General features: G+C 44.7%; 1 protein-coding gene across 1 annotated transcript; it reads right to left on the bottom strand.

The window, feature by feature from the left end:
• Positions 1–2244: 2244 nt before the first annotated feature.
• On the bottom strand, positions 2245–21099 carry anos1a (anosmin 1a). Its single transcript, XM_064970904.1, has 14 exons — positions 20820–21099; positions 17127–17174; positions 11985–12044; positions 11434–11656; positions 10933–11117; positions 10606–10735; positions 9843–10054; positions 9008–9140; positions 6862–6993; positions 5357–5445; positions 5049–5220; positions 4569–4795; positions 3977–4118; positions 2245–3230 (listed from the first exon to the last, which is right to left on the bottom strand). Exons 1-14 carry the CDS (start codon positions 21015–21017, stop codon positions 3178–3180), a joined length of 2004 nt encoding a protein of 667 aa, XP_064826976.1. The 5' UTR covers positions 21018–21099; the 3' UTR covers positions 2245–3177.
• Between the last annotated feature and the right edge of the window lie 34 nt (positions 21100–21133).

The following is a 21133-nucleotide window of genomic DNA, read 5'->3' as shown; positions in this document are numbered from 1 at the left end:
CACTGACATTGTTAAATAGCAAATGTGCCAACTCTGTTTTTAGCACATGCGATGTAGCCAACAGCTGGCAGATACAGTGCGGGTAGGCGCTGCAGGTAGGCTAGTCTACATGAAGAGATTATGGATGAGAGCGAGAATGTTTTTATTTGTCTAAACGGTTGTCAAGCGTCAATCATCATGTCACCAGAATAAGACCCTCAACATTTATTGGAAAGGAGCATCAAGCTCATACAATGCATTTTCACCACCCTGTGAAGTTCATTATTTATATCATCTTTAGCCCAATTGAAACTGCCATGTTTCCTGAATTGTAGTGGCAGGACCACAAGTTTCCATATGATTATATCAATAATTGCGTATTAAAGGCATTTCCACCACCATTTGTCGGATAATACATTTGACCGAAACAAAAACATGCCACCATGTCGAACGAATAAATGATTTGTTAGCATCTATACAATTTTACAGAAAATTCCTGTTTCCATCACAGCTGTCATGACTTTACTCGCATAAAAACTGGATGATAGTAAATTAAAGACAGCAAATTAAATCAGCATTAAACACATAGAGCAGTAAGGATGGCTTCAACGCTTGAACCAACAACTCTCATAGGCTAAAAATAAAAAGTTAAGGACCCCGAAGATATAAAATACACTGCTCCAAAAAATAAAGGGAACACTAAAATAACACATCCTAGATCTGAATGAATGAAATATTCTTATTAAATACTTTTTTCTTTACATTGTTGAATGTGCTGACAACAAAATCACACAAAAATTATCAATGGAAATCAAATGTATCAACCCATGGAGGTCTGGCTTTGGAGTCACACTCAAAATTAAAGTGGAAAACCACACTACAGGCTGATCCAACTTTGATGTAATGTCCTTAAACAAGTCAAAATGAGGCTCAGTAGTGTGTGTGGCCTCCACGTGCCTGTATGACCTCCCTACAATGCCTTGGCATGCTCCTGATGAGGTGGCGGATGGTCTCCTGAGGGATCTCCTCCCAGACCTGGACGAAAGCATCCGCCAACTCCTGGACAGTCTGTGGTGCAACGTTGGTGGATGGAGCGAGACATGATGTCCCAGATGTGCTCAATTGGATTCAGGTCTGGGGAACGGGCGGGCCAGTCCATAGCATCAATGCCTTCCTCTTGCAGGAACTGCTGACACACTACAGCCACATGAGGTCTAGCATTGTCTTGCATTAGGAGGAACCCAGGGCCAACCGCACCAGCATATGGTCTCACAAGGGGTCTGAGTATCTCATCTCTGTACCTAATGGCAGTCAGGCTACCTCTGGCGAGCACATGGAGGGCTGTGCGGCCCCACAAAGAAATGCCACCCCACACCATGACTGACCCACCGCCAAACCTGTCATGCTGGAGGATGTTGCAGGTAGCAGAACGTTCTCCACGGGGTCTCCAGACTCTGTCACATCTGTCACGTGCTCAGTGTGACCCTGCTTTCATCTGTGAAGAGCACAGGGCGCCAGTGGCGAATTTGCCAATCTTGGTGTTCTCTGGCAAATGCCAAACGTCCTGCACGGTGTTGGGCTGTAAGCACAACCCCTACCTGTGGACGTCGGGCCCTCATACCACCCTCATGGAGTCTGTTTCTGACCGTTTGAGCAGACACATGCACATTTGTGGCCTGCTGGAGGTCATTTTTCAGGGCTCTGGCAGTGCTCCTTCTGCTCCTTCTTGCACAAAGGCGGAGGTAGCGGTCCTGCTGCTGGGTTGTTGCCCTCCTACAGCCTCCTCCACGTCTCCTGATGTACTGGCCTGTCTCCTGGTAGCGCCTCCATGCTCTGGACACTACTCTGACAGGCACAGCAAACCTTCTTGCCACAGCTCGCATTGATGTCCCATCCTGGATGAGCTGCACTACCTGAGCCACGGTTGTAGACTCCGTCTCATGCTACCACTAGAGTGAAAGCACTGCCAGCATTCAAAAGTGACCAAAACATCAGCCAGGAAGCATAGGAACTGAGAAGTGGTCTGTGCTCACCACCTGTAGAACAACTCCTTTATTGGGGGTGTCTTGCTAATTGCCTATAATTTCCACCTGTTGTCTATTCCATTTGCACAACAGCATGTGAAATGTATTGTCAATCAGTGTTGCTTCCTAAGTGGACAGTTTGATTTCACAGAAGTGTGATTGACTTGGAGTTACATTGTGTTGTTTAAGTGTTCCCTTTATTTTTTTGAGCAGTGTATATATAAATGAGAGCTAGATACCATAGCAGAGTCATATTCAGACGCATGTGCACACATACAGTAGTTAGACAGGCAGAAACACAGAGACCCAGTTGTTTGGGTTGAATGGGGATAAGTGTGACGCCATGCACCATGGGTATAGAACGCTGACAGACTGCATTGCCGGGTGGTGTGTTTGTATTTCCACACGTCCCCAGGAGACCTGTGTTTCACTAGCTAACCTTTTGTTTGCACACCAAACAAGCCATCATGTCAATAGAAACACAATGGTCGTTCATTTGCTCTGGTTTATAACTATGGACTTTTGAACCATACAGTATAAAATATGCACAGACGACAACACTTTTTGACATGGAATTTACTTATACATCTCTATACAGGGTATGTCAGTTTACAAAAGGGTGAACTGGAAAGAACATACACAGTCAAAAGTAACACAAAGACAACTGAGTACAGTAATACATACAAATAAACCACTGTAGACATAAATAAATTATAGACACTGTATGTACACCATTTACAGTACATGAGTTGGGGCACAAAATGCCATCTTCAGCCTATTAAAACGTAAAAAAACATTGCTTTTATGTTTAAAAAATGTATTAATTAACAGCGACAAGTCATTGTCTATTTGTCGGAGACAGGGAGGTTGTAATACAAATAATTTAATGCCAGAAACACTAGGATTTTACATGCAAAGCCAAGGTCTCTAAGGAATCTTAATCTACTGTATAGCGACTCATATCCACATGCAAAATTCAGAAGCATTCCCTCGTTGAAGGGTTGGGTGAACTGTTTATCGGTGGGCTACTTGTTAGCAATTTCTTTGATTGGTAGAGTGTACATACAACAGTAGAGGCATGACTGAGTAGTGTCTGAAAGAGAACACTTCTCTCTTCTGTTGGTGGCTGTTCTCCAGTGTCCTGAGTCTGGGAGGTTAGTTCTGTGCAGTCTGGTCAGTGCCTCTCTATGTTGGGCTGGTGCTGGTGATGGTTCCTGAGTCTAGGTCCTGAGATAGGCCAAACAAGTCAACGATACGGTCAGAGTTAAGTTGCAAAAGCTACCGGTAATTTACGAAAGTTACCAGATTCTTCAATAATAATGGTAATTAACAGGTAATCTATGGCATCTTTGGTGATTTATACTTGAATAACAAAAACATATTTTTATTCATATATAAAGTATACATTTATTATATCTGTGTCCATATTGTCCATGAGTTTCTAGTGGATAGACCACATGGTTAAGAGAAAATAGCGTCATTCATGAAAAAAAGCATCTAAATCAACAATGGCATTATTTTCAATTAAGGATATTTCATGCTGAAATCCTATATTTAGAATAATGTTTTATAGCTTTGTCTTTATATTTTAAAATCATCTTTTTGGATTTTTTGTAATATATTTTACATGAGGCCACACAGAGCGCCAGAGATAATTACAGACACCCGTGATAGTCGGCGGCACCTAAAAAGATGTCATCTTGTAAAATTCCATACATTCCTTGAAAGTTACCAAAATTATGATAGTTTAATGGTAGACTTTTAAAGTTTCCAGTAATATGCTCCCCCTTTGCAACCATAGTCAGACTGCAAAATCAACACATTTTTTGTTTTACATTACATTTTCTATCACCTATCAAACTGGCCATATTTAAGAGAACGTCAGTTATCAGTGGTTATGCATGTGCATATTCTCATTGTAATTCTCTTTTAGCATCTGGAAAAGAACAAGATAATCCAATCAATGATCTTACTGTGCTGCTGGACTGGTGAGGTGGTGGGAGTGCAAAAAGTCTTGGTGGTGGCAGGACCCTCTCCTCCGGCTCCAATCAGTTGGATCTCCAACCTGTAGAGGGTGGCTAGCTGCAGACCTGACACTACCAGGACATTACGCTCCTGAGAGAAGAGGGAAGACAGCAACACAGGGGCTCATTAACTGTGAAAAGGGGGAGCTGGTTGTCTTTTTCCTATAGGGATGTTTTGGTCACCTTACTCTACTACACATCCACCCTTTGCCGTGACGCTACGTATTTAAACCGCAACAAATCACGGGAATTTGTGAAAATTAATTGATGGATGATGGATTACTTTGACATTTGTTGGTTATTGCAGGGATTTTGATTTCCTGAGACAAATGGTCAGATTTGTTGCATAAAGGTGGGCTAATTCATTGAGTTGATATGGGTTTCCGGTTATGGTGGCACCCCACTGGGGAGACACTGGTTGAATCGACGTTGTTGCCACGTCATTTCAATGAAATTATGTTGAACCAACGTGGCAAAGACGCTGAATTTACGTCTGTGCCCAGTGGGACAGCACTATTTGGGTTTATACTGATGGACTTACTGGTGGTAGTATCTGGGACTGTGAGATTAGGCTGTTGGGAAGGTTGTTATGGCGACTGGCTGAGGTCACTTCTGCCCATGTGACCTGGAACCCGTGGAGCTGTTGGGGTGGGAGTGGTGTAGATACCTCCCATGTAAACACAGCTGTGACGTTACCCTTGTGGGCCATGAAGGAGGCGGTCAGGTTCTCTGCCTTGGACAGCACCTTGGGAGGAGGAGGAGGGGCTCCTATGGGACAAATATACAGTGTTTGAGGGGATCAGTTTGAGCAAAGCGACGTGCAGAATTGCAAATTTTGATCACATACTGACTAGTTATTTAGGATGCAAGGTGATATGTAGATCAGTGATTCTACACAGTCCGACTTCAATGTAGTTTATCTCAAACATAGAGAGGTACACCAATGGACATGTGAATTGAAGGGTCACTAGGGTTAATGACAAATTGACTAAAGTGGTCTTTGGGTGGTCAGTGGTCTCACCTTCCTGGCCGGGACAGGATATGTGTTTGGGGCTCTTGGCCCTGATGGTGGCACAGGAGGTGGTGTAGAAGAAGGTGGTTTCTGCCTGGGCACGTCCCTTAGTACCTAGTGGCTGGAGGTTCACTCTGTACTTACAGGAGAAGAGCAGGCCGTGGAGGCTGGCAAAGCCCTCCTATAAGAGGTTAAAGACAGCGGACACAGATATGATGAGAGCAGCCTACACTGTAACTCCAATAGAGATAGATACCCTTTGTCTTAATTGAAGATACACCATAAAATCGATTGTATGGCTGAATGAAACTGGTTACCCGTGTGATGATCTTGTCCACTCCTTTGGTCTGGTTGTGTCCACAGTACTCTGGTACCCACTGGACACGATACCGAGCTACAGTGGGATCTGAGAGATGGAAAGTAGAATAAATCAATAATCATTCATCCTCAATCAACTGCCGATTTGTCGCATAACATTGGTGACAAAGCACACATTGGCCTTTCAAAATAAGAATCAATAGTTCACTTCTATAAAGCTCAACTTGTTCAGACAGAACAGATTATTTGACGCAAAATGTAAGAGAAGCCGTTCCTCAGTTGGCTCTCTGGGTAGCCCAGTGTGTGTGCTCTGGGTAGCCCAGTGTGTGTGCACTGGGTAGCCCAGTGTGTGTGCCCTGGGTAGCCCAGTGTGTGTGCCCTGGGTAGCCCAGTGTGTGTGCCCTGGGTAGCCCAGTGTGTGTGCCCTGGGTAGCCCAGTGTGTGTGCCCTGGGTAGCCCAGTGTGTGTGCCCTGGGTAGCCCAGTGTGTGCGCCGTGGGTAGCCCAGTGTGTGCGCCGTGGGTAGCCCAGTGTGTGCGCCGTGGGTAGCCCAGTGTGTGCGCCCTGGGTAGCCCAGTGTGTGTGCTCTGGGTAGCCCAGTGTGTGTGCTCTGGGTAGCCCAGTGTGTGTGCCGTGGGTAGCCCAGTATGTGTGCCGTGGGTAGCCCAGTGTGTGTGCTCTGGGTAGCCCAGTGTGTGTGCCGTGGGTAGCCCAGTGTGTGTGCCGTGGGTAGCCCAGTGTGTGTGCTCTGGGTAGCCCAGTGTGTGTGCCGTGGGTAGCCCAGTGTGTGTGCCGTGGGTAGCCCAGTGTGTGTGCCGTGGGTAGCCCAGTGTGTGCTCTGGGTAGCCCAGTGTGTGTGCCGTGGGTAGCCCAGTGTGTGTGCTCTGGGTAGCCCAGTGTGTGTGCTCTGGGTAGCCCAGTGTGTGTGCCGTGGGTAGCCCAGTGTGTGTGCCGTGGGTAGCCCAGTGTGTGTGCCGTGGGTAGCCCAGTGTGTGTGCTCTGGGTAGCCCAGTGTGTGTGCCGTGGGTAGCCCAGTGTGTGTGCTCTGGGTAGCCCAGTGTGTGTGCCGTGGGTAGCCCAGTGTGTGTGCCGTGGGTAGCCCAGTGTGTGTGCCGTGGGTAGCCCAGTGTGTGTGCCGTGGGTAGCCAGGGCACATGCAATGCTAGCTTACTCTGCTCATGTTCCTGCATGAACAGGATTCCGGATGTACTTCTGTGCATCTTATCAGCTTGTAAGAAAGCAGTCTTTTGTTTCGTGTTTAATTACCCACAAGCAGTCTGTACATTTACGATAATCTCTCTGTTTACATAACGATAGGGAGGTGGTGGTTAGAGGATTATTTCCTCAGCAACACTGCTGTTCTTGTCGAAGGCCAAATCAAATGTGTGTGTGTGGATGCGTGTGACTGTGTGTGTGTGCGCATGTGTGCGTCCGTGCATGCATGCACACATGCGTGCCTTTGTGTGTGTGTGTGTGTGTGTGTGGCTGTGTCTCCCCCTGCATACCTGTGCTCCTCTGCCAGTAGACCCGGACCTGCAGCTGGCCGTCCTGGTAGAAAGGGGTGCCCACATCCAACACATCAGGGATAAGGCCCTCGGGGACGGGGACCGGGCGGGCGCCAGATGTCTGCTCCTGCCCTGGTTGTGGAACAATGATTTAGCATCTCCTGGCTTCTACGCAACCTAAAAGCCACTGATTCAGACCTTTAGAACATCTACATTTTAAAAAGTCCACTAAATCCATGTAATATAGTCTACACCATCACAATAAAGCCATTATTTATTTGATACAGGTCTAAAGAAAGTGTAGTCTATTTCAGAAGAACAGAATAGCATACTCTGAGTTGTCCTTATGTTAGGCCCTGATCTGGCTATGCCATATTTGTATTTATTATGGATCTCCATTTGCTGCTGCCAAAGCATACAATTTTAAAACATTACAATCCATTCACAGATTTCACAATACATTCACAGATTTCACAACACACTATGTTCCCCCAGGCCCCTACACCACCACTACCATATCTACAGTACTAAATCAGTGTGTATGTATAGTGCGCGTGCGTGCATGTGTCTGTGCCATATGGCTGTGGGCTAGAGTACACTAGTTCATTTAGCAGATAAGATGTGCTTAGAATTCCGTGGATTTGACGAGCTCTTGATAATGCCTCAAATTCCCCGGTGACATCCCCTTTGTGTGGCCGTATTGCCCCCTAAATGAATCCATGCCTTTTGCGGCCATGACCACAAATGCGATTATGCATGTAATGCTTAAACTATAAAGGATACTTTTTATGGTGAAAATGATCTTTCCCCAAACTTGAAAGTCACACGCTGGTTATGTACAGTATGCCAGTTAGGCTCTACACCCCTTGTAAAGTAGATTAATGTGCTTAATTTTAAGAAGTTTTTTACCCACTTTAGTTGTGATACAAACCTTATAAAAAACAGGCCTCTGGGCTCGGCTACATGAGGTGTGCGAATATGATTAGGAAAAGTTGCACAAAAAAAGGCGTTGTTTCTTGTGCTGGGCATCATTGTATAATTCACAAGTGACGGGCTAATATTGTCACCCATCAGACTATTCTTGATTTAATCTTTACATATACTAAATAATATATATGTGTTAAATTTGTTTTGATTTCAAATGGACCATTATCTTGCACCTGTCTCGAAAACAGGGGCAGTGGAAAAAAAACACATGTCATCTATGCACTTAAATAGCGAATGGAGGACGCTTTTCCCATGGTTCATTTTCATGCCAGCCAGGTAGGCTATACTCCTGTTGTAAAGAGAAGCAATGTGCTTAATATTAGGAAAGTTGAGAAATAAATATAGTAGGCCTAGCCTATAAAAAGCTGATGGGATCCACCTCTGTTTTCTCACGGAATTGCATAGCCTATTGAAATGTTGCGCAATATGAGCTGATTGGCTCTCATGAAGTGTTTGTTTTAGATTTTCGATTTCAATTGCATTGATGCTGAGTACCAGGCAGTTAGCAACTTTGGTAGGCTATTAATGACCATCAGCAGCATCAGAGCTTGGAGAAGCCTAATTACCGTGATAAACGGTCTTGTGGAATAGGCTATTAATGACCATCAGCAGCATCAGAGCTTGGAGAAGCCTAATTACCGTGATAAACGGTCTTGTGGAATAGGCTACTAATGACCATCAACAGCATCAGAGCTTGGAGAAGCCTAATTACCATGATAAACGGTCTTGTGGAATAGGCTATTAATGACCATCAGCAGCATCAGAGCTTGGAGAAGCCTAATTACCGTGATAAACGGTCTTGTGGAATAGGCTATTAATGACCATCAGCAGCATCAGAGCTTGGAGAAGCCTAATTACCATGATAAACGGTGTTGTGGAATAGGCTATTAATGACCATCAGCAGCATCAGAGCTTGGAGAAGCCTAATTACCGTGATAAACGGTCAGGTGGAATTTGACTGCCTCCATTACTCGTGACCGGCGGAGTCGCGGTAATACGGTCACCATAACAGCCCTAGCAATTTTGGAATAAGATGTTCGACAAGTAGACATTTGGTCATTCTGTAAACCCTCCAACTGGGTTTTCTGTAAAAACCTGGGAACTTTGAGAAAGTTCCCAGAATTTGGGAGCTGATAAGCATTGACTGTTGTTGACATACTGTGTCGTGTGTTGAAGTGCAGGCTGGCTTTGGGACTTTTCAGTGGGGTCTGTCCCCAATAGGACACAGCCTGTAGCTCCACACTGTAACTCCTGTTAGCTCGCAGACTCTCCAGCTCCACATAGCTCTGCCCCTGGATACACACACAGGACAGAGGGGTTATGGGGTCAGGAAGACCGTTCTGTGTCCTCTGTATCCACACAACAAAGGTACAAAGTAGGTCCAGTAACCACAGCATAACTTGTCGGAAATGTTCATTTTCCAAAACAGACATGAGCTAATACAGATTTTGGCTATTTAATAGCATCGATTTGCGATTCATTTGCCAGAGGCGACAACTATACAATTGCTTGGTTTGGTGTGTACGCACTAAGCACCATCCAATTGGAGAGTTTATGGCATCAAAGCCACACACACTGCCATTGTTTATCCTTCCATTACATTTGTTGTGGCTTGAGGAAAGAAAGAGCAGGCTTCCACTGTACATTGTCCCAGGGAATGTCCCATGTTAATGAGTGCCTACATGTCAGGGTAGAAAAAGGGTTCCAAAAGGCTTCTACGGCTGTCCCCATAGGAGAACCCTTTTTGGTTCCAGGTACCAGGTTCCTGGAACCAAAAATGGTTCTTCAAAGGGTTATCCTATGGGGACAGCCGAAGAACCCTTTTAGTTTCTAGACAGCGCCTTTTTTCTAGGAGTGTAGAGGCTATGACCTTAGAAGTAGAATGACTAGACCTGCCAAAGCACCTCAGAGCACGCCATTCCATTTCTATTGACATGACTGACCTACCCCATATGCCCAAAATGTCAGGGTAGGGGACTTACTCTATGACTTACCCCATTGACCAGCTTCCTCCTCTTGGTCTTAGGTGGTGCTATGGCCCCAGTGCTGCCTGTGGCCCAGCTCCAGGACACCCTGTAGTGGTGTACAGGGACATCCAGATCTGAGGGGATGGACCAGCGCAGCCGGACCGAGACCGCCCTGCCGCCGGGGCCAAAGGTCTTGTTGGACATCCTCAGCTCAGATGGGGCAGGGGGTCTGGAGGGGTCTGGGGAAGACATCGTTAATCAATCAGGTGCCATTAGTCTGAAGTAGACATCAGTAGTGTTTCCGGTGTTTCTATGTCAAAGCGTTTTGTTAGATTTCAGTCTTCTGTAATGTATTTAAGGTGCAATATTGGGATACAAACTCAAAATGTAATACAGTTCAACTCCATATCTGACATGGTACAGTTGATTCTTTTTTAAGCCCATAACTATGTTTGTGAGGTGTATACTTTTGTAGGTTTGTTTAAGACTACTAAGAATCTGTGTGACCCTGATTTAGCCCACTGCAGTAAAAAGGGCAATGACATTACAGCTGCCAAATACATGAAGCTTTAGTAACTGTCTATTAAAGATATTCATATATTGACTGGAAGGTATTACAGCTCTACTGAGCAAAAGCACAATACAGCACTTCAGAAATGGCCAAAAGCTAATGTAATTAGTCTGTATTCATCTTCATTACAGTCAGTGCAATATCACCCCAGGGTGATTAAGCCAGCCTCACATACACACACACACACACACACACACACACACACACACACTGCCTGACCTTTCTTGGTGTGAATGTGGCGACTGGGAGTGGTGAACCCTCTGGTCCCGTGGACGTTCACTGCTGCCACTCTGAACTGGTACCACCGGCCTGCCCGGATGTCAGCCAGCCGCGCTTTCACCTCCGTGGTCTAGAGAGAGAGAGAGACAGAGAGAGAGAGACAGAGAGAGAAAGAGAGCGTAAAACAGAGACAGAGCGTTGTTTAACTTCATGCACAATCAATACATTGCCACACTTTGAATTCTAAGTAGATTACATTCATTTGTCCCTTTATAATCAACTAAATACAGTATCAATAAGTAAGTATCCCCAAAAAGGCTGACTAACCTGAGCTACCCCCTCCCACTGTGTAGCAGCGTCCTCGCTGGGTTGGATCCCGTAGTTCCACCTCCTCTGGAGCACATAGACGACCGGCTCAGCTGACACGTTGAATCGGGTGGACCAGCTCACCTCCATCTGACCAGACCTCAGCTCCTTAAAACTCAGCTCCTTTCTGGGCTTCAGAGGGGCTCCTGGAAGGGTGAGGTGGGTCATTTCAACATCACATGTGATCATTCAATTTTAGTCATTTAGCAGACGTTCTTATCCAGAGCAATTAGGGTTAAGTGCCTTGCTCAAGGGCACATTGACAGATTTTTCACATAGTTAGATTCTAACCTTACATGACATCAGTGAATTATCTAAGCAAATGTTTGATTTTTTTAGTCTTTTTTAATCTCATCTTTGAATTGGCCCACAAATTGGTTGCAGATAATATATTGGTTGTAACCAACCAACAAAAAATGTACATACTGTAGTTTCTACTGTGTGAACTGGAGGTTGCTGTACCTTTGTAAAGGTTCTTGGGAGGTTGGCAGGTGTGCCCACAGCTGTTGGAGCAGCACTTCTTCTGGGCAGAGCACTCTCTGTCCTCCTCGCATCCCTCCACGCACGCCGCCGCAAATCCGCTGGCCTTTTCAGGGGCAGGGCAGTCACCCTGCTTCACTGCCACCACCGAGCGCAGGAACTCACAACTCGTCACACACTCCCAGTGCTTCTTGGGAAATGAGCGCTGGGGTGGAGGATTGTGAGAGAGAAGAGTGTTAGAAAGCACAGATGCTTTACTACTAAAATAACATTGCCAAAAAAAAACTGTAGGAAAAACTGTGCAGAAACTGTAGGAAAAAGATCGGTTTCTGATTACTTTTGACTGAGTAATGAAATTGAGGAAGCACGGAGGTAAAAGATGTCTGTGTCTGATTACATTTGCCGAGAAAATTCCTATGGAGGAGAATCTGAACTGAACTCTACTAATTTAGCCTCTCGACATGAAGACCTCTCCTCAGCGCGTTCCTCCCCCCTAACTTAACGTAATGGGAGGCTGTCAAAGGTCATCTTACCTCACAAAGCTCCCGGCATTGGCTCCTCAGGTCCCAGGAGGCCTTGCAGGGTTCCAGGCACTATGAAGGTTAGAGAAACAGAGATGGAGGTAAGGGCTTGTTACACCATCCCTGCCACCACAGGGGATTTCTGAAGCAGCTCATTACTGTAAAAACGTGTCACCACAGTTGCCACAAACTTTAGCAGTTTGAGGATTATTGGGATGAATCTTTGTATGTATCTGACATCTGTGGCCTTGTCGGTGTTCCTGCCTCACTTGAGGAGAGAACAGCTAAAAGAACATGACCGCCGGTTGCTGGACCTACATTTAATTTGGGGAACATCATTATAAGCAAGAAAGAAATAGGATGTTTGAAAATCAAAAGAACACCACTCTTCCACAGTGTGTTTGTTAACTATGTGCTTCCTGTAGCGGCTTGTAGATCTGTACTAATGTCCTTGTCCCCCGAGAGACACTCTTCCTGCATGAGTAACCCAGGATAGACTGCCCAGGGGAGTATTCACATTTCCAATTTCATGCTGCAATGAAACACAGTGGCTGGTAGCTGTGGAGGAAAAGCAGTTGGGAATGTTGCATCTAGGGGTAATTTGAAAGTTACCATATTACAGTAACAATATCCATTTGATATGTGATGTCACTCTTTATCTAGGTGTAACTATGCTGAACCAAAATGTAAATGCAACATTTTCAATGGTTTTACTGAGTTACAGTTCATATAAGGGAATCAGTCAATTTAAAATAAATACATTCGGCCCTAATCTAATCTATAGACTTCACATGACTTGGCAGGGGCACAGCCATGTGTGGGCCTGGCAGGGCATAGGCCCACCTACTTGGGAGCCAGGCCTAGCCAATCAGAACGAGTTTTTTTTCACAAAAAGGGCTTTATCACAGACAGAAATACTCCTCAGTTTCATCAGCAGTCCGGGGGGGCTGGTCTCAGACGATCCCGCAGGTGAAGAAGCCGGATGTGGAGGTTCTGGGCTGGCATGGTTACAAGTGGTCTGCGGTTGTGAGGCCGGTTGGACATACTGCCAAATTCTCTAAAAAGACGTTGGAGGCGGCTTATGGTAGAGAAATGAACATTCAGATCTCTGGCAACAGTGCTGGTGGACATTCCTGCAGTCAGCATTCCAATTGCACGCTCCCTCAACTTCAGACATGTGTGACATTGTGTTGTGTGACAAAACTGCACATTTTAGAGTGGCCTTAGTGCCCCAGCACAAGGTGTACTTTTGTAATTATCATGCTGTTTAATCAGTTTATTGATGTGCCACGTCTGTTGGATGGATTGTCTTGGTAATCTCTGGGATCTTTTATTTCAGCTCATGAAACACGGGACCAACACTTTTGCGTTTATATTTGTGTTCAGTCTATAAACTCGGAATGCTTATGGTTATTATTTTTTACTTACTTATGCCTTGATACAAGTATAACAGCATGTCCAATACACTCCTACAACCTTCTAGAGAAAACCTCAGCCATGTAAAGCGTTGTTGAAAGTTTTCAAGGCGTGAAGATCGGAGTTGTCCTGGGGCAACGTTTTGGTCGGAATGAGAGTGGGAAACACATTTATCTTCAGTTGCTGTGAAAACATGAGCAAGTGTGTGTGTGTGTGTGAGCGTGTGTGTGAGAGTAAGTGTGTGAGGGGTGGAAAGTGTTGGTAGTTGTCGGAAACTCTGAATAATGTGAAGGAAGGGGGCACACGTTTAAATGCAGCCGAGGTGCCCACTTTATGGAGGGGGAAATGCGGAGACCCTGCCGAGCTAGCCCCCGGCTCCACTGCTACTTCCATGGAAGGAACATCCTGAAACTGCTAAAGCCTGACGTTGTACCCTTTCCCATTCACTAACACATGCTCATACATTGCTCATACATTCAGCTAGCTCTCTCTTACCCCTCTACTCTCCTGTAGTGCCCTGCCCTTGCTTTCTCTCTCCTACAGTCCCTCCATACTACAATGTAATGCATGTCTAAAGCTCTCCCATAGGGTCTAGATCCTCGGCTCCCCGCCATAGCCTAGTGCCATGCTGTACTATGACTGTCCCTGTCCTGTCATCTCTTATCTCCCTTCTCTGGTCTCCAACGGGAGGTTCACCCTCTAATCCCAACTGACGCTCAGACTCTCGTCTCCTCGTTCTTATTGTGCCTCGGCTACGCTTCGTTTTCCGCCCCATTTCAAACTCAAACCAAGCATTCCTTTCCACTAGCGACAGACCGCAAATAAAGCAGAGTTCTAGGACTCTGATAGAATGCCTAGGAATTTACAGAACACCTAAGGACTCACTTCCACTGATGGCAAAAGACAAAGGAGTGTGGCATAAATTTGATAAGACATTTGAAAGTCCAAAATGGAGAGTAAGCATTATTAACACAGGAAAACCTGCTCTGTTTAACAAAGGAACCAGGGAAAACAGGAAATGCACCAGCAGAGTGCACATGGCCATTTCAGGATGTAGTAGGACAAGAGTGAACCGTTTCCTTTGTGAACGACGGTAAATAATAGCCCCACTGACTTCTCTGCTGACCGTGCATAATGCTGCTGTTCTGTTGGGGGAGACTGATCCTGCTTCCCAAATGGTACCCTGTTCTCTATACGGTGCACTCCTTTTGACCAGCGCCATATGGGCCCTGGTCAAAATAAATACACTAAAGAGGGAAAAGGGTGCCATTTGGGAGGCGCCCTGGCTGTACTGTAGCACACAACAGTGTTTGATACAGTGCCCAGATGACACCCTCCCCGGAGGAAAGAGACCTTGCATTTGTCGCTCCCTTCCTGTTTCTACAACTTGAACAGGCTTTGAGGGGGTTCCAGAGTCTTTCTCAAGAGGACAAGCCCGTGCCACCTCTTTGTAGTGCTAACACTGCTCATTATTTCACATGGTCATGTCTGTGGTGGAAGATGCATTCATGTGGTGTGCATTCAAAAGTAGTGCACTATATATGGAGTAGGGTGCCATTTCAGCCTTATTTTTAGTCCTTAGGGCCACATCATCCCAACTGCTAGATCAGTAAGTGTTAGTTAGTACACTAATGACTCCCAAGTGCTGCCTAAACGCCAATCTGAAGGAGCCGTGGCTTGTCGTGAGGTGATTAAAAAAAAATGACTTCAACTAAGCATTCATATCTGCAGAGCTGAGAGGCTGACGGGCAGCCCGGAGTAAATGGCATGGCAATTATGACCATCCACGGTTCTCCTAAATGAGGCACTGAAACGATCCTGTCATCCCCTGCTAAGCCTTTAAATGAAGATGTGACCGGACTCTATTTTGTCAGGCTATGGTAATCATCTATAGTAGCCTTAATTGACTGCCTGCCTTGGAGAGATAGTGACAGGCGGATTAACAGTCACTCATCGTTACCAGGGAGGTCCATGGAGACAACGTGATGCTGAGTGTGCATGGGCAAAGTACAGGATGATCGGACTATTGTGACCAAACATTATCATAGCTCTACTGGATGTAATCATTGAGGGCTTTAACAAAAAAAAATGGCAGCACTGTTGTGGTCTCCGATACGTTGTGGGTGGACTTTCAGTGTAGCCGTAAACACTGCTGCAAGCAATCACCAAATGCAGACATCGGATGGCATACGCAGCGAAAACAAATCGTCTCCTGTAATCACATCCTGCAAAACGTGAGGGTCTGACTTCCAATGTTGTGGTTGAGCTGGAACTACAGTACAGCTTACATAGCAGGCAGTGACATTTCAGGAACACCTTAAACTTCAGACTGGAATCCTTGGGCAGCCTATCAAATCTAATGTTGAGTTCGAGTGATATACCGAACCATTGGCGACACGTAACGGAACTGAAAGCAAAGCAAGTTTACTTTTAAAGTGAGACCGCAGAGACATTAAGATCTCCTTAGTGAGAATAAATGGATTCTTCATCTCTACTTCAGAGCCTCTAATTTGGCAATTAGCTGCCGTGTATTGAACATGAGGAAGAGAATTCTAATTGGCTGTGTTCTTTCTTAACGAGAATAGAATATCATTATTACTTTCGTGTGAATAAAATAGCATTGTCACTCTTCAAGAAAACAAGGAGAGGGCTGACATTTTATTATCTGTAGCCTGGTATCCAAACTGATATGCTCAGTTTCACCATTAAAAACAGAGCATATTGGTTTCGGTTCCAGGCTATATTACATGGACATAGTGTGGAGGATGCTATCACGCTACAGGATTTGACCTGGTTTAAAGTTTGAGTGAAAACTATCTCTGGAGTTCTGGAGAAATCTGCTGAGCAGTTGGCCAAATGTTTTCATGGACCCACCAAGAGAGGTCAGTGGGTGGCTGACTACGTTTCTGCTGCGAGCCAACCCTGGGGTGTGTCTGTCTGTCTGTCCCAGAGAGAGACGTGTGTTGTTGTGCTTTTCTCCCATATGGTGACACAAACACACAACTCGCAAGAGTGTTATACTGTAGTAAACAAAGCAATCACAAAGACATTTCAAAACTAATTAGGAATGTGGCTTCAGAATAAATAGCTATGAGTGTGAACGTGTTATTGAAAAAACAACATTTAATTAATCAAAAACATGAGATAATACTTTTCATAATGGTATTTGACTGCTGTTTTCATTATGAGATATGACAACTGTGCACCCATTCTATTTTCGTATACTACAGTATACTGAAGCCTGTGGAATAAGCACAAAAGCTACATGTCAGCTTCACTTCTGTACACTGTGGGGATAGTATACCGAAGGGCTGTTAGAGAACGTTACTGTCCTCATTACCAAAAATGAGTGGACCTCATTACCCAAGGACAATAATGACTTCCAGAAAGGGATATACAGAAATGTATTTGATGAAAATACAAAGTGGAGAGACTAAGAGCTTAACAGCCAAGCATCCATCTAAAGCACCTGTCGCTATACGTTGCGATCATATATTATGTCGTCTCTGTGACCTACAGTTGAACAGTACATAGCTAGCTGCAGTATATTGGCTGACACAGTGATGTATGGCATTGCATGGTAAATAGAGTACTGTGTAAGAACCACTATGACAATGATGTATCATGCTATTTGTTCAACTGCTGACTTTCCCTGAGAGTTTTTCCTCTGAAAATAGATCAGTTTCTGTGATTTCTGTCATGTTAGGTAAGGTGCGGATGTAAACATCTGTACGTTACCTTGGCACACTCTTTATGATTTTGACACCAACCCAGGGATCCATTGTTCTGTAGGGAGAGAAGAGAGTAGAGGGCAGTCAGTAGTGTAATTACTAGGCAGAGAAGAGAGTAGAGGGCAGTCAGTAGTGTAATTACTAGGCAGAGAAGAGAGTAGAGGGCAGTCAGTAGTGTAATTACTAGGCAGAGAAGAGAGTAGAGGGCAGTCAGTAGTGTAATTACTAGGCAGAGAAGTAAGTAGAGGACAGTCAGTAGTGTAATTCCTAGGGAGAGAAGAGAGTAGAGAGCAGTCAGTAGTGTAATTACTAGGGAGAGAAGAGAGTAGAGGACAGTCAGTAGTGTAATTACTAGGGAGAGAAGAGAGTAGAGGACAGTCAGTAGTGTAATTACTAGGGAGAGAAGAGAGGGGCAGTCAGTAGTGTAATTACTAGGCAGAGAAGAGAGTAGAGGACAGTCAATAGTGTAATTACTAGGGAGAGAAGAGAGTAGAGGGCAGTCAATAGTGTAATTACTAGGGAGAGAAGAGAGTAGAGGACAGTCAGTAGTGTAATTACTAGGGAGAGAAGAGAGAAGAGAGCAGTCAGTAGTGTAATTACTAGGGAGAGAAGAGAGGGGCAGTCAGTAGTGTAATTACTAGGCAGAGAAGAGAGTAGAGGACAGTCAATAGTGTAATTACTAGGGAGAGAAGAGAGTAGAGGACAGTCAGTAGTGTAATTACTAGGGAGAGAGTAGAGGACAGTCAGTAGTGTAATTACTAGGGAGAGAAGAGAGTAGAGGACAGTCAGTAGTGTAATTACTAGGGAGAGAAGAGAGGGGCAGTTAGTAGTGTAATTACTAGGCAGAGAAGAGAGTAGAGGACAGTCAGTAGTGTAATTACTAGGGAGAGAAGAGAGTAGAGGACAGTCAGTAGTGTAATTACTAGGGAGAGAAGAGAGGGGCAGTCAGTAGTGTAATTACTAGGCAGAGAAGAGAGTAGAGGACAGTCAATAGTGTAATTACTAGGGAGAGAAGAGAGTAGAGGACAGTCAGTAGTGTAATTACTAGGGAGAGAGTAGAGGACAGTCAGTAGTGTAATTACTAGGGAGAGAAGAGAGTAGAGGACAGTCAGTAGTGTAATTACTAGGGAGAGAAGAGAGGGGCAGTCAGTAGTGTAATTACTAGGCAGAGAAGAGAGTAGAGGACAGTCAATAGTGTAATTACTAGGGAGAGAAGAGAGTAGAGGACAGTCAGTAGTGTAATTACTAGGGAGAGAGTAGAGGACAGTCAGTAGTGTAATTACTAGGGAGAGAAGAGAGTAGAGGACAGTCAGTAGTGTAATTACTAGGCAGAGAAGAGAGTAGAGGGCAGTCAGTAGTGTAATTACTAGGGAGAGAGTAGAGGACAGTCGGTAGTGTAATTACTAGGGAGAGAAGAGAGTAGAGGACAGTCAGTAGTGTAATTACTAGGCAGAGAAGAGAGTAGAGGGCAGTCAGTAGTGTAATTACTAGGGAGAGAAGAGAGTAGAGGGCAGTCAGTAGTGTAATTACTAGGGAGAGAAGAGAGTAGAGGACAGTCAGTAGTGTAATTACTAGGGAGAGAAGAGAGTAGAGGACAGTCAGTAGTGTAATTACTAGGGAGAGAAGAGAGTAGAGGACAGTCAGTAGTGTAATTACTAGGGAGAGAGTAGAGGACAGTCAGTACTGTAAAAGTTAGTCTTAACTACTGTCATAACTACCATGTAACAAAAGTTGAAAGTGTACAAACACGATTGGTGTACCCATTCATGTTGGCAACACGGCTTTTGAAGTGGCAAAGAAAGTGACCTAAAGTGAAAGTGACCTTTAGTGAGCAAATGTCTGAGGAGACCGAGCAGGCCAGTGACAGGCACCCTAGCCTTCATGTGTCCAGTGCAGGCCCAAGGGTCTGGAAGGGGTGGTTGTGGGTAAAAAAAAGACTGCTGTGTCCAGTGCAGGCAAGGCTAAAGAAAGATAGTCATCTAACTTCTCTGTCATTATCAGGTAAATGAATGCCTGCATCCCATATGGAACCATATTTCCATTATAGTGCACTATTTTTGAACAGGACCTATAGGGTTCTGGTCAAAAGTAGTGCACTATGAAGGGAATAGGGTACCATTGGGGACTCATTCATAATTCATCATACCCATGTTATGAAGGCTACTATGGCAGCCCAAGAGACATGAAAGTCAGGACAGATAAGGGCATTTTGTTATGTCACTTTGACTCAATGGAGCACAATATGACCTCTGACGCAAATCAGAACTCGTCTCACAAGTCAGACAATTGTTTCCGAAATATTACACGTGAAAGACTGGAAATCAAGGGTAAGGCCACATCCCAAATGGCACCCTATTCCTTATATAGTGCACTACTAATCCTGATTGATGGTGGCATTAACATGATTTGAAGTCACCGTCTGGGGTAGATTATGGCATATTAAAAAGTCTCCATCAAAAAAAAGGGACAGAAAGGGACTTTTCAATATGGAAAGTTACGATAGATTCAACAATCTGTACCAAGATGTATTTCCATGGCTGCTTTCAACAGAGACCTTTCAAACAATATGCTTCATTTTAGTCACGTTCATCTGTCCATTACAATGTGTCGAATTGATGAAAACGTATAGCTGAAGCGTACTGTAGCTAAACCCAAGTCTGGCAATAAGAATTAGCCATTTTATAGGCTGACATGACATAGTATCCTATCCACTCCTACAATGGGTAGATTTGATCTTTGATCTATGACAGGAATTCCATCACAGAGGGAATAGATGGACTGCCCTTGCAATCTAACATTGACCCTGCCACATGATCCATGGGGAAGTAGTGATTAAACAGGTTAAAGGTCATATCCTGACCCTTCAAGAGGTCACGAGTGCTTGGCCGTGTGGCTAATGATCTGATGTCAGTGCAGTTCCAGTCCTATGATAATAAACCATAGCTAATCTCACTAGTTCCCCATTCCATATTCTCTATGGATCAATTAATTCAAGCAACTATATAGGCCTACTATGTGGGAGTATACTAGTGGATATTCTCATGGGGCCATCCTTCCAAATCCTGAGGCTGAATGGTGAGTAACTGGGCATGTTCACTGCTAAGGCTAAGTTATCTCCATGTACTGTATGTTATCCAAGGAGCAGGAGGACATGAACTTGATCATGTGACATGGGTGGCTCAGTCACAGTGTGGTAGGCTTGGGACTGGATGGGTAGTGACTGGCTTGGTATGGACATAATTAGGATAACAAGCCTCCATCTCTTTCCATCAGCCAGTAGGTTGCTCCACTTCTCAAGGTAGAGTCAGATTTAAAAATGGAACATGTTAATTAAAGAGAACTTTCTCATGAGGAGTACAGTGTATAGTCCGTTTCCTGTCAGAACATTGGTACTGAATTGTCTCCATATATTGTGTCTAGTTTGCTTGCAAACTTACCAAATCTAAAGCAGCTATGAGGCCAAAAACAAAACTTCAGTTATCGTTAATAAATCAACTAAATAAACAAATAAAATAAAAACACGTTCATTAAAGGGGTGGTCTATTTCAAGCACATTCTTGTTTATTAAAACATTTACGCATAAAAAGTCAATGGAATATTATAGAATGCAGTAGAAAAATTCGGATTGCCTGCTTTTGATCCAACTTGGACTTTATTCCATGAAGACAGCAGCATGCTCGCCCGCTTGTTTTGGCCTTACCTCCACCTGAGATTGTTTGGAGAGCGTCGCTATGCGCGTGCTGTGCAAGCTGAGGCACCTGGACGCACATCTCCCTCGGTAGATGTCGTTCGTCGACTGGGTCTCGTCTTTCTTCCGCGTCTTCGCATTGACACTCAAGAACAAGATACTCCACAGACAAAGACTCGCAAACACACCTCGACTTTCGAATAATGACATCGTCGAGGACTTTTCTCTTGCGTGTTTCCTCTCGTCGCGACGGGACGGGTTTATGACAGTTTGTGGATGCAGCACGGGAAACTGATGAAACTTCTACGTCGAAGGGAGGAGTCAGG

Source organism: Oncorhynchus masou, chromosome 7, assembly GCF_036934945.1.
Source record: "Oncorhynchus masou masou isolate Uvic2021 chromosome 7, UVic_Omas_1.1, whole genome shotgun sequence".
NCBI classification, from domain to species: Eukaryota; Metazoa; Chordata; class Actinopteri; order Salmoniformes; family Salmonidae; genus Oncorhynchus; species Oncorhynchus masou.
The sequence above is the reverse complement of the archived record's forward strand: the minus strand, read 5'-3'. Positions and strand labels throughout refer to the sequence as shown.